The 14,325-nt window shown below is 41.5% G+C and overlaps 1 protein-coding gene across 3 annotated transcripts in view; it reads left to right on the forward strand.

The window, feature by feature from the left end:
* Nucleotides 1-14,325, forward strand: part of ATP8A1 (ATPase phospholipid transporting 8A1) — a 143,343-nt gene that overhangs the window by 14,976 nt on the left and 114,042 nt on the right. For 2 of the 3 annotated variants that reach the window (XM_054163693.1, XM_054163686.1), the window contains exons 3-5: nucleotides 653-752; nucleotides 3,346-3,444; nucleotides 10,607-10,652. In XM_054163693.1, coding sequence (XP_054019668.1) covers nucleotides 653-752; nucleotides 3,346-3,444; nucleotides 10,607-10,652 — 245 coding nt within the window. Of the gene's footprint in view, nucleotides 1-652; nucleotides 753-3,345; nucleotides 3,445-10,606; nucleotides 10,653-14,325 lie in introns of those variants that run through there. The other variant, XM_054163696.1, reaches the window with a different exon arrangement.

Consider the following 14,325-nt stretch of genomic DNA (forward strand, 5'->3'; position numbering starts at 1 on the left):
CTGACTGATTCTGTGGTTCTCTACATTCAGTTGATCCTGTTGATGATTTTTAAAAAAATTTTTAAATTTTATTTTTGGTGTTGAGTTGTGCAAGCTCCTACCCAGCACAGAAGCTCTGCAGCTCCCCTATCCTGGCTTAGCGCCTGTTACGCCTCTTCCCCCCAGAATGCTGTCTGAACTGGAGTTAATGTGCAGTTACCTTCCCAGTGTACACCACAGCTTGTAGGGCAGAGTACTCCTCTGGGGCCAACAGCTGTGGGCTTGGGGCTTGCCTTACCTGTTTCCTCAGCAGTGAAGCAATTGCCTGACTACTGCCTTCTCTTTATTTTTCCCCCTCTCCTCATTGCCTCTAAATGAGTGGCGTCAGGGCTTGACTGCTTCCCACAGAGCAGGCAGAGGTGAGAAGGGAACTTCTTGTCTCTACATGGAAACTCCAGGCAGTCTCTGTGTATGGCAGGTTCATGGACACCTGCAGGGTTGTCTCTGTGGAAGTCTTTCTGGTTCAGCCAAAACAAATCTGTTTGCTAGCACAGAAATTACAAAAGGTTCTGTTTTGTTTGAATGGTTGAGTTACTGAGAAGGGAAGAAATAAATATGAATATTTGGGTTTGTACTTTAATAATAGCCTGTGTTTTTGTCTGTTTTCTCTCAGCACTGCAAAGTACAACATAATCACATTCCTGCCAAGGTTCCTTTATTCCCAGTTCAGAAGAGCTGCTAATGCATTTTTTCTTTTTATTGCATTACTTCAGGTAAGATCAACAATAAGATGCTCATATTTGAAACTTGTTGGGAGAGCATTTGTACCACAGTGTTTTGCAGAGGTGCTGAGGTTCTTTCTGAGCCTTGCAGAACAGGAAATGTGTAAACATACCATCAAGAAACACTTGGGCTTGTGGGGGAATATTTACTTCTTGGAGATAACACAATGCAGACACAGATGTTTCTGTAAAGCAGGTTAAATATAGCTGAAGTGCAGGTAAAAAAAACTGTTGTGGCAGGAAAATGCCATTTGAAAAGACCTGCCATACACAGGTAAATGGCCCCTGTGGTTAGCATTTTTCATACTGCCTAAAAAAAAAGATGATGAACTTAAATCCTGTAGTCTGTTTTGAGAGGTAAGAATTGCAGCTGAGGAAAAGAAATTCTTTATGATCTCTTAGTAGTTGAAGTTGATAAAGCAGACTGGGGGGGCGTTTCTAATACTATTCTGTGAATGCAGTATCTGATGATGAATGAAAATTGAGCTCTAGGTAGTTGCAGTGATAATTACCATTGGCTAGTTCTGCATTCTTAATCATATCTGACAAACTCACCCTTTCTGCACTATTTCTAGTCTGTGTTTGAGAATGTGTTGATTTATTGTGTTAGGAATTACCATAAACAAAACTTACTGAAACAATGGCACATATATTACCATGTGCACTTTTTCCCCCCTCACTTCAGATGTTTCATCAAGTGAAAGTTGATTGCTCTGTAGTTACTCAGATTTCTTTGCTTCCACTTTAAGTGTTTTGGAGCAGTTCCTTGGGCTGTATCTGCACAGATAGCTTACACTGTTTTCTAGGGGTAACAAAACTGAAGCTCTGAGAGTTTCATTAAGTTGTCTGCTTGCAAACCTTTGGCTTCTAAATAAACAGCCTTTTGACTCCATCTGGCATCTTGGGCTAATCCAGTGGCCCACCAGCATTTCTTGTGGTGCCACTGTGCACATCAAGCTAGTGACACAGATTATGAGGTTTCAGAACCTGTTTGTGCCTTGGTATGACTGGGTGAGAGGTTGACAGGTAGGTGTTTGGGGTGGAGACAGTGCAATGTTATGCAGAGGAATGTTAGGTAGTGGAATGTTAGGATTTACAAGTCCACCATCTCCTGTCAGGCTATCAGTGTGAGATCACAGTGGTAGGATTAAGAAATACTGGTTAAAGGAACCAGGGTGCAGGCTGGTGCCTCTTCTGCTTTCATATTTTGCCTGCAAAATAATGTTTAACAAGAATGAACACATGTTAGAGGGGAATGAAAGGGTAGTAATAGCTGGAAAAGTGATGGCTTCTTTTCCCTTGTGGCCAACACTGTAATTGCTTGAAAAGTGTGGTCTAGAGTTACCTGGAAAATAAATCTTTGTTGGCCTTACTCCAAGAAACCTAGCATATGTGTGTATAACATCCTGTTTTCTTTCAGATGCACAATGTAGTGGTAGCAAAAAGAAATGTCTATAATACAGAAATAACTTTGGCTGGGTTTTCAAACCCTTTTATGACAAAATGAGGATGTCTCCTAAGCACTTTGAGACATCACCAGGCTTTTCTTGCACAGATCTCATTTTAGTCATATGGGCTGTGGAGGCAGCAATCCTATCAATTACTACTGTTGCCATTAACAACTTAGTACATAAAAGTAATTAGAGATAATCATCCATGGATGTCACATAAGTAGCTGCGTCTTCTCAGCACTTACTTTGAACACACATTCACTTGCCATCTCGCTTGGCATAAAATAGGGTCTGGCAGAAAGTAGCTCCTTGAATTTTGTCCATTAATAACTAGTGTGATACACCAGGAGCACCTCTGCTATGAGGACAGGCTGAGAGAGTTGAGGTGGTTCAGTCTGGAGAAGAGAAGGCTCTGAGGAGACCTTATTGTGGACTTCCAGTATCTGAAGGGGGCTACAAGAAAGCTGGGGAGGGACTTTTTAGGGTGTCAGGGAGTGATAGGACTAGGGGGAAGGGAACAAAACTAGAAATGGGTAGATTAAGATTGAATGTTAGGAAGAAGTTGTTCCCCATGAGGGTGGTGAGAGACTGGCACAGGTTGCCCAGGGAGGTGGTGGAAGCCTCATCCCTGGAGGTTTTTTTAAGCCAGGCAGGATGTGGCTCTGGGCAACCTGATCTATTGGAAAGTGCTCATGGCAGGGGGGTTGGAACTAGATGATCCTTGAGGCCCCCTCCAACCCTGACAATTCTGTGATTCTGTGAAAGTATGTCCTAGAGATTAAAACTGTGAGGAAGTAAAAATACCTTGGACTTGTGTCCATTTTCACCAAAATGTGAACTGAAAAAGCTAATTGTGTTTTATAAATGCATATTTTATTTTACATTGAAATACAGAAAGGGAAGGTAAATATTCTGCAGATAGTAAAACTTCTGAAAGAAACCCCACTCTTCTATTTAAAACAGAAATACTGTTTCATTTTACCACCTTCTTTTGGATTGAAGACAACATCTCTTGGAAACAATCAGCACCATGTTTAAAAAGTGAATTCAGTTGTCTATATGTGCACAAAAAGTACTAAAACTAAGTTTTAACGTTTTTTCTCTCTTTTTTTGTTTTGTTTTTTTTTTAACAGCAAATCCCAGATGTATCCCCAACAGGCCGTTACACCACGTTGGTCCCTCTCTTATTTATTTTAGCTGTAGCTGCAGTGAAGGAGATAATTGAGGACATTGTAAGTATTTCATGGCAAAGTGTTGTGAGTGGCTTTCAAGTTTTTCATAGATTATATAGTACGAGCATTTTGTGGAGTAATTCTGTGTTGAACCGTTCTTGCCTTCTGGATGCTTTTAGAATAGAATAGGGTTTTTACTAACAAGAGTAGAATGGTTTCTATGATTTAGAAATAGAATAGAATAGGATAGAATAGAATAGAATAGACCAGACCAGACCAGACCAGGTTGGAAGAGACCTTCGAGATCATCAAGTCCAACCCATCATCCAACACCACCTAATCAACTAAACCATGCAACCAAGTCCCCCATCAAGTCTCCTCCTAAACGCCTCCAATGATGGCGACTCCACCACCTCCCTGGGCAGCCCAAAGGCATCTAAAGCTGCTTCAGAAGATGAACCTTTAATGGTGTAAGGATTTGAGAGTGTGTTTACTGTACACACAAGTGACAATAACATGGTAAAACAGTGACTTGTGTTTATTGCGTAGATTGTTCCTACTCAAACACTTTCCATTAATGAAGCACAAGCATATTTTTAAAGTGCGTACTTGGAACTAAAGGCTCCACAGCCCTCAGTCAAGTCCTGAATATTGCCAGTTTTCTTAGGTAAGAGCTCAGCTAAAAGAAGACTGGAAGCTACTGAATTCATCTTGCGTGGAATCTATTTTAAAACCAAATAACCTTTAAATATTTGGCTAGAAAATGTTCTTTTCTTTTTTCCTTTCTGCAGGGGCAGAGTCCTTTACTCCCACTAATTATACTTGTGAACTGGATTTTAATTCAATCTGTGAAGGAGATACTAGACTAATATTATACAGAAAAATTGGGAGAACTTCTGGCTTTAGTCCAGTCCATGAAGAGATTAGAATTAAAGAAGAAAAATTATTCCCAAGATCCTTTTAATTGTTACATCTCTATTTGAGGTGCCTTTAAAAAAAGCACAGCACAGAGTTGAAGATCTAAAGAGGGTACATAGTCTCAAGCATCTATCACTCGTCCTTCATACTTGAAACTGTACAGCCTTTTGTTTCATAATTAAATAGTTCCTGGAACTTTCTAAATAGTGCTGCTAGAATTAGAGTGTGACACTTTTAATATGTCTAGAATGGTAATCTCTTTGGTTTAATGCATTTTAGGTGTATGAGTGCAGGTCACTAATGTGCCAATTGAAAAATGGGTTTTCCCCTCAGTTAGAATAGAATAGACCAGGTTGGAAGAGACCTCCAAGATCATCGCGTCCAACCTATCATCCAACACCACCTAATCAACTAAACCGTGAAACCAAGCACCCTATCAAGTCTCCTCCTAAACACCTCCAATGATGGTGACTCCACCAGCTGTCAAATCCAGATCTCGGTCCAGGTCCATGCATCTCTTTAGTTCTGAAGTTAGATGCACAATGTCTTTCGTTTCACTGCTGTGAAACCTGTTGTAAGCATGGGTTTGTAGACAACAAGGGGAATAGACCTTTTGCAGTTTTTCCCAGTGCTCCAGCCCAATTTACTGCACTCCAGTGCAAGTTACTGCTGTCTTCCATATCCTGCTGCCAGGTGTGATCTGCTGATGCCTGATGGCCAGGAGCAAACACAGAACACTTGTCCTTGTTAGGCAGGTGCTCCCACCTACACCAAGCTTTCCTTGTCACTCTCTAGTCAGTGTTTGTGGCAGCGGTCATTTCGCTTTCTTCATGCATTGAAGGAAAGCTTTTAAAAGAGCTGAGAGCTGGGATATTGCCATGATTTATAGAATCAATATGGTTGGAAAAGACCTCAAAGATCATCAAGTCCAACTTGTCACCCAGCACCTCATGACTACTAAACCATGGCACCAAGTGCCATGTCTGATTCCCTCTTGAATACCTCCAGGGACGGTGACTTCATCTCCTTGGGCAGCACATTCCAATGCCTAACAACTCTTTTTGTGAAGAACTTTCTCCTCACCTCCAGCCTAAACCTCCCCTGGCACAGCTTGAGACTGTGTCCTCTTGTTCTGGTGCTGGTTGCCTGGGAGAAGAGACCAACCCCCACCTGGCTACAACCTCCCTTCAGGTAGCTGTAGAGAGCAATAAGGTCTCCCCTGAGCCTCCTCCAGGCTGAGCAACCCCAGCTCCTTTCCTCGTAGGCCTCTCCCCAGCCTCGCTGCCCTTCTCTGGACACCTTCAAGAGTCTCAATGTCCTTAAATTGAGGGGCCCAGAGCCGGACTTTGACTGTGTCCATTCTTGCTTCTTTAATTTATGGAATTCAGAAATTTCAGGCTTTGTTTCACTTCATACAAAAGATGTTGGGATTTCTCAAGTACCTTCCTGCCTGCTCCTCACTGGAAGCATATGGTAGATCCTGTCTCCTTAATTTGCAGAATATAGTTGAGTCTTTTACTTGATGACTTCTGTCTAAGAACTGGTCTTGGTGCTTTACCAGATCACTGCAGATGCTAAAAATTTCTTCATCCTCTCTTGCACTGTTTTAGTTCTGAAAAGAAGTTGTGTGGAGGGCTTGAAGTCAGGTACATCATAACATGGCCCAGTCCACTAAAGAAGCAGTGTTTCCTTTTTTTGCCTTGTGGGCTGCTTTTTTGGGAAAGGATGGCAGGTATAGTATAGTGTTTCCCTGCACACAAATAGTAGGCTTCCTACAAGCATCACATTTATTCTGTTTGAGAATTGCCATGTGCAGAAACATGATGAAAAGGAAGAATGGTGAGCTGCAGAGCTCTGAAACAGACACTCTGGGCACATCATGCCTACCTGTCCTGGTGATAGTCAACTCAATGTTCTCCTAGGTTACCTCTGCATATGGATGGTATGCTGGTTAGGTTGCCCCTCTGGATTATGTGAAGCTCCTGGGTCACTGTGGTAGGTTGAGAGAGGGCTTAGCTCTCCCTGTGAGTTCTGGTTGTGTCAAACGGTCACAGTCACAGAGTTGAGTGGTCCTGCTCAAGACAATGATGTGTCTATTAAATGCTTCTGTTGTATTTTGCATTTCTGGTATTTGGTGCCCAGTATTCAGCTTCTCCTTAAGTGTCTTTGTTGCTTTCCCTTTGCATAAAATTAATTCATGTTCTTTCAGATATTTTTAACCATTCTGCTGTTAATGCTTACAGACTTAGACCATCTGCCAGTGTCTAGGCAAATCAAAAACCGTGGCTGCTGCTGCTGCTGTACAGAGTGTCCTTTTTAAAATGATCACATCCACTCACTTTTCTTTGATGTTAGTTGTTGCTACAGCTTGCTCTTTGCAGCTTTGAAGTGGACAGTTTGGTGTAGTGGGGGGGAAGACAGGGAAAAGGTTTAGGGTTCTTTGTAAATTTAACTAAACCAATTAAGTTCTTAGTGCCAAATGCTACAGAGGAACCTATACGCAAATCAAAACCTTTTCCCTTCCTGTTAAGTTTACATTGCCTCAGCCTGCACTTAACTCCTGCTGTACTCAGTTGAAGCTGAATGAGATGAGGCAGCTGCTAATGTAAAGGCTGTATGTGTGTTTGTAAAGTTCTCTATCTATATATTTACACACAGGTGTTGGTAACTTAGAGGATTTCTCACTTGCACAGCTGAGTTTTAAGGACTGTAGTCTAAACAAAACAATTTAGTTTGGTGTAGTCAAAACAGGTATGAGATAATGTTACCTTCTGGTTGTATTGGGAATAGAATAGAATTAACCAAGTTGGAAGAGACCTTTGAGATCATCGAGTCCAACCTGTCATCCAACACTATATAATCAACTAAACCATAGCACCAAGCACTCTATCCAGTCTCTTCCTAGGAGAACACCTCCAGTGATGGTAACTCCACCACCTCCCTGGGCAGCACATTGCAATGGCCAATCTCTCTTGCTGGGAAGAACTTCTTCCTAACATCCAGCCTAAACCTCCCCTGGCATAGCTTGAGACTGTGTCCTCTTGTTCTGGTGCTGGTTGCCTGGGAGAAGACACCAGCCCCCACCTGGCTACAACCTCCCTTCAGGGAGTTGTAGACAGCAATAAGGTCTGCCCTGAGCCTCCTCTTCTCCAGGCTGAGCAACCCCAGCTCCCTCAGCCTCTCCCCACAGGACTGTGTTTCAAACCCCTCCCCAGCTTTGTTGTCCCTCTGTGGACACATTCCAGCAGCTCAAAATCTTTCCTGAACTGAGGAGCCCAGAACTGGACACAGGACTCAAGGTGTGGCCTAACCAGTGCTGAGTACAGGAGCAGAATGACTTCCTTGCTCCTGCTGGCCACACTGTTCCTGATCCAGGCCAGGATGCCATTGGCCTTCTTAGCCACCTGAGCACACTGCTGGCTCCTGTTCAGCCTACCATCAACCAGTACCCCCAGGTCCCTTTCTGCCTGGCTGCTCTCCAGTCACTCTGACCCCAGCCTGCAGCACTGCATGGGGCCAATGTGTAAAACCTGGCACTTAGATGTATTAAATCTCATGCCCTTGGACTCTGCCCATCTGTCCAGCTTATCAAGACCCCTCTGCAGAGCTCTTCTACCCTGTAACAGATCAACACCTGCCCCCAGCTTGGTGTCTGCAAACTTAGTGATGATGGACTCAATGCCCTCATCCAGATCATCAATAAAGATATTAAAGAGCATGGGGCCCAGCACTGATCCCTGGGGCACACCACTGCTGACTGGCTGCCAGCTGGATGTGGCACCATTCACCACCGCTCTCTGGGCTCGGCCCTCCAGCCAGTTCCTGAATATTTGGCTAACTGCTGGCTTTACTTCTTTTCCAGTGAAAGCTGGCTACTTGATGCACAGTAAAACACTCAGTGTGTTTTCCCTGAACCTTTCATTTTCATTATGTCTTAGCTGCTTTATACATTGGGATATCCCAGATCTCCAGGAACAGTTATTTTCATCTAACATTAAAGCAAGATTCATTTGGCTTTTGGGTGAGAACCTTATATCCAAATACCAAAACCAGACTTACCAAAATAATACTTCCACTCAAGAATCAAATCCTCCCTTTTCTGGAGTGAAATCCCAAGTGGGAGATGATGTTAGCAGCACACATTATGCATGAACAGCACGTGTTTTCCGTATGTGCTTCAGAAGTGATAACAAAATTGGTGTCATGAAATGCTAGATTTTCACCTGTTTCCCACAATTTTCACCCAACACAGCTCAGAAAGCATCTGCCATTAAACTGTTCCTTTTCAAGCTGGAGGACACATTTCCTGTGGGCAAATGAACACCTGCTTCGGTCAAGTTATTACCTATTGATCAAATGTTCTTTACCTATGAAATCACCAAGGAGAATCTGCTGCTAGGATGTGAAAATCCAGTAAAATAATAAGAAGCTACTCTTTGCAAAGTGATAAGGTGGCCTTTTCAGAGCTGCTAGCTCAGAGTCATACCAGCATTTTGTTAGTAATATATTTCTTAAGTAGCTTGTCTTGCTTTCCTTTCAATTTACAACATTGCCTCTGATTGTATTACTCTTTCAGCAGCATGAATTCTGTATCAGTATTGAAAAGAATGATCTAAATCAGTTAATTCTCTGGAAATTCAATATTTTTTTTTCAAATCATTTTTTTCCCAAATCACCTTCATTCTTCATCTTTATTTTTTTCCAAATGACCTTCATCTTTATTTTTTTTCCCAAATCATCTTCTTTCTTCATCTTTATCTTTTTTCCCAATCATCTTCATTCTTCATCTTTTTTTCCCCAAATCATCTTCATTCTTCATCTTTATTTTTTTTCCAATCATCTTCATTCCTCATCTTTATTTTTCCCCAATCCTATTGGTGGAGTCACCATCACTGGAGGTGTTCAGGAGGAGACTTGATAGGGTGCTTGGTTGCATGGTTTAGTTGATTAGGTGGTGTTGGATGATAGGTTGGATGTGATGATCTTGAGGGTCTCTTCCAACCTGGTCTGGTCTATTCTATTCTATTCTATTCATTCTTCATCTTCATTTTTTTCCCCAAATCATCTTCATTCTTCATCTTTTTTTCCAAATCATCTTCATCTTTATTATTTTTCCAAGTCATCTTCATTCTTCAGCATCTTCTTTATTTTTTTTCCAATCATCTTCACTCCTCATCATTATTTTTCCCCAAGTCATCTTCATCTTCATTTTTTTCCCCAATCATCTTCATCCTTCATTTTCATTTTTTCCCCAAATCATCTTCATTCTTCCTCTTCATCTTTTTTATTTTTTTCCAATCATCTTCATTCTTCCTCTTCATCTTCTTTATTTTTTTCCAATCATCTTCATTCTTCCTCTTCATCTTCTTTATTTTTTTCCAATCTTCATTCTTCCTCTTCATCTTCTTTATTTTTTTCCAATCATCTTCATTCTTCCTCTTCATCTTCTTTATTTTTTTCCAATCTTCATTCTTCATCTTTTTTTTTTAAAATGATCTTCATTCTTCATCTTTGTTTCTTTTCAAATCATCTTCATGTTATTGTTTTTTCAAATAATCTTCATTCTTCATCTTCATATTACTGTTTTTTCAAATCATCTTCATTCTTCATCTTCCTACCATATAGATACTCTATAGAGTATTTAAGAGCACCACTCTTAAGTACTGTGTTTAAATAGTAGTTTGCTAAGCTTTTCGTAGCTGAGTTTGATTATGCCTTGAAAACCCCTGGCGATTAATAGCTGCATCAAAAGATATCTACCAAAGGTTTTTTCCCCACAGATGTATTAAAACTGAGAGACATCAGGCCTGTTTCAGGGGGGAGGGGGTTGGTTTGTCACTCTGTGCTTTGTTGTTTACTGTCACTGAAGTCTGCAGGCACTCATGTGGATGTGAAACCAAGTGGTTCCACAGGGGTTGCTTGTCTTCAAGTGTGCACAAAAGACACTTGTATGAAGAACAGTTCCATGACCTCTGCTCTGCTAGAGTCATTCCCAGCTGCAGTAAAGGGCAAAGTTATGGTGGACAGGCTGCTTCCTTCTATAAGGAACTTGTTTAGACAGCAATTGTCCACAGACAGGGTATTTTAGTACACCACAATTAGCTTGGAGCTGGCTGTGACTTTCCTGGTTATCATAGCTATGTGCAAGTAATCCATAGTCTTGTTTAAAATGTTTCTAAATAGGTTTCTTGATCAGAGGAGTGGGAGGAGGTAATACATGTGGGGTTTTCTTATCTGAAGTGTGAAAGTTTTATCATATCAACAGAAGTCTTTAACCACTGTGCATTTTGTTTTTTTCATTTAGAAAAGGCATAAAGCTGATAACGCTGTGAACAAGAAGCAAACTCAAGGTAGGAAAAAAATTATGCCTCTTAATTGGGGGGGGCTGCTGTTTGTTGAATTTTTTTGCATATAGGAATAGAATCTGAGCTGCTGACAAGCAGTTGCCTCTGAGAAGTAATAGAATCTGAACTGCTGACAAGTGGGAAATTGTTTTTGCAAGTTACCTCAAAGTTTGGGATTTAAACAGTAGAAATGACAATTGGCAGCAGTTGCATGAGCCCCACAAAATGGAGCATGTCCTAGATTAACTTTATGAGGTTCCTAAGAAATGTCAAGATTTGCTCATTTAACACAGGTGATGCTGCAGCTGTTGCAAGATTGTAATTGCCACTATGATTAGTGGGCCTCCACGATGATAAAAAGTCTGCATTTCTGAGCCCAGGAATCATAATCATTTTAGTCAAACAGCAAATCTTGAATCATGTGACTTTTGAAACCTGTAGAATTGGAAGGAAGAATCATAAGCCAGAACTTTCATGCTGCTTCAAAACTGGATGAAGGGGAGTGAGGGGGGTGGGGAAGAAGAGGAGGTGTTTATGCAATCAGTGTAATGGTCTTGGTTAGAGATAAATAAAGTATTTGTAACCCAACCCAAAACTTTAGAATGTGATAGAATAGAATAGAATAAACCAGGTTGGAAGAGACCTTCAAGATCATGGCATCCAACTTATTATCAAACCCACCTAATCAACTAAACCCTGCAACCAAGAGCCCTGTCAAGTCTTCTTGTTGTTTGGTTGTTTTTAAAGGATTTTAACAAAGAAAAGAAGAACTATTAAATCAGAAGATCCTTTTAGCTTAGAATGTGAGGGAAGTGTTATCAAATGTCCTAAGCACACTGTGAGGTCAAGGTCCAGCGTTGTTGCTCTGTAGCTTTTCATGTTATCTGTTCCTTCTCTGTCAAAAGCTGATCCTGGTTTGTAAACAGGAGAATGAATGTCATGTGAGTTAGATTGCAGAAAACACAAAGAAAGCCACAAAGAGGAGAATTTTATATGGCATTTTACTTAGATACCAAAGGTAACCTTGGGTGTTTAGAGAGGAATGTAGTCCGTGACTGAAAATAATCAGAATTCTTTAACACTGACTGCTGGAAATTCTTTTAAATGTAACTACCTAAATTGCACATAAACCGTAAAGTGTCCTGTAAAACATATGGGGAATGAAAAGGAGGATAAATTAGGCAACTACTGGGCATGTAGCTAAATAGGGGGTATGGAGAATTTAGGACAGGGAGATGAATGTGTTGACTGTGAAGTGCAGAGAACAGGCCTGAACAACCAGATAAGCTCTTATCTGTACATAACAAAACAAAGGAGATCTTGATGTAGACATCCAAAATGCTTTCATCAAGCATTCATAGCTTCTGAGGTTGCCACCAACAGTTTTAGATGACAGCAGATCTTGAAATACCTCTTCAATTTTTTATTTTCATTTTTGTGGTCCAGAATGTACAAAGTTTTAAATAAATAAAGTCTTCCTTCTACTCTCCCCTGCCTGTCTGCCTTGCTTAACTCTCAATAGGCTCTTTGGTGACTGTTTCTGAAATTCCTGAATGTTCTATGCATGCAAAAAGAGCATCTTGGGAGTTGAAAATGTGATGAGGATACATATAATATTGCTGACCCTAGGAAAGTAGTTTAAGCTAATGCCTGCAGGATTAGCATAAGTACATCATCAATCCTGGTGTACTGTCAAAGCAGTGTTTCACTGTGCTGTTCAATATAATCAATTGTCAAAGCAATAATTAAAAAGTTGATCAGTAAGGGTACTCTTTCTTCATTTTCACAAAACCATAAAATAGCTCAGGTTGGAAGGGATCTCAAGGATCATCCAGTTCCAGCCCCCCTGCCATGGGCAGGGACACCTCCCACTACGGCAAGCTGCCCAGAGCCACATCCAGCCTGGCCTTAAAAACCTCCAGGGATGAGGCTTTGTGGTGGGTTAAAGTTTCCCATTCACATTAACTAAGCATGACCAGCTCAGTTGGAAGCAAATGGAAGCTTTATTTACAAGCAAAAAAACTACACTCTACAATGGAATGCAATGAATATGTACAAAATATACAGGATTTACAATATTATAGAGGAATTAACAGCTACCCTTCTGGTATTGCTACCATGGGCTCTGCCACTCTGTTCACTTAGTCTCCTGAAAAGATCAGAAGTTGGTTGACCATTCCATCTGTTCATGTTCTCACCAAACTGATCATGGAGAGTTATCCACCAACTCCCTGGGCAGTCTGTTGCAGTGTCTCACCACCCTCATGGGGAAGAACTTCTTCCTAACACCCAATCTCAATCTACCCATTTATAGTGGTTTTTTTCCATTCCCCCCAGTCCTATCACTCCCTGACACCCTCAAAAGTCCCTCCCCAGCTTTCTTGTAGCCTCCTTCAGATGCTGGAAGGCCACAATTGGAGCCTTTTCTTCTCCAGACTGAAGAGCCCCAACTTTCTCAGTCTGTCCTCATAGGAGAGCAGCTCCAGCCCTCTGATCATCCTTGTGGCCCTTCTCTGGACACGTTCCATCACGTTTCAGCAGCTCTGTAACCCTGGAGAGGTGCAAATGCATCGTACATTTTATATCCAGCTCTACTTTTGGTTGCTTTTTAGACATGCAGAACTGTTAATGAAGTGACAGGTGCATGTATGGATTCTGAATAGGGGTATCCCTTCATCTGTCTGTACCTTAAAGACCATCTGTATCTCAGTCAGCCTTAAGTAATTAAGGTTAGTTAAGGCAGAAAAACCTTTTCCACAGGATTTTGATTTATTAAGCTGTGTTATGGATGAGTTTTGGTACCTCAGGCTGCATATGCATGCAGCAGTGCGCAGGATACGATGAAGTGAGCACTTGTGCAGCTTGGAGAAGTGAGCGGTCTTCTGTAGGGGAGGAGGAGAATGCTTTTGAAAATTAGTTATTAGAGACAGCTGAAAAATGGGAGGTAGAGATGTGAAGGCCAGGCTACAGAAGGCTCTATGGCACAAGTTCTGTAGCCATTATATAAAAGATGCATAGCAACTCTTGTTTTGTCCTTGTAAGCAAATGGATTTAATTCAACGTCAAGGTATGTTAATTGTGCTTAAAAGCTTATTGGATCAAGCTAGGGTTAGAGTACTCTTAAGGTCTTGTTATGTTGTGTGTTTAAGTCTAAATCATCTATTCATGAGCTCATTTTAACCAGTTAACCCAGTTGGAAACCAATACAGAAAGGCAAGCTGGCAGTTGCCTTCATTTAGTAGGTTAAATTGACTCCTCAGTTGGTCCAGCAAACACCAGAGGCAGCATGCATTGAGTAGTGAGGACATGCACCTTTGCATGGGTTTAGGGCAGAACAGGAGCTGCCCTTTGCAGTGGCAGTAAAGTACTAGGTCAACTTGGCTGCAAGTGAAACAGCCTAAGGATGTATTACAACAGTGCAAGAAGCCCCTGGCCACCTCTGGCAGCTTGTTTACATTTCAGACCTGCAGAACTCCACTGTCATTTTTTCTGCTATGGCTGCCCAGGGAGATCATGGATGCCCCCTCCTTGGAGGTGTTCAAGGCCAGGTTTGATGAAGCCTTGAGCAACATGTTCTAGAATCATAGAATTGTCTGGGTTGGAAGGGACATCAAAAGGTCATCCAGTCCAACCCCTTCTGCAGGAGCATCCTCAACTAGATCAGGATGCCCAGAGCCCT

Source organism: Dryobates pubescens, chromosome 1, assembly GCF_014839835.1.
Source record: "Dryobates pubescens isolate bDryPub1 chromosome 1, bDryPub1.pri, whole genome shotgun sequence".
Taxonomy (NCBI): domain Eukaryota; kingdom Metazoa; phylum Chordata; class Aves; order Piciformes; family Picidae; genus Dryobates; species Dryobates pubescens.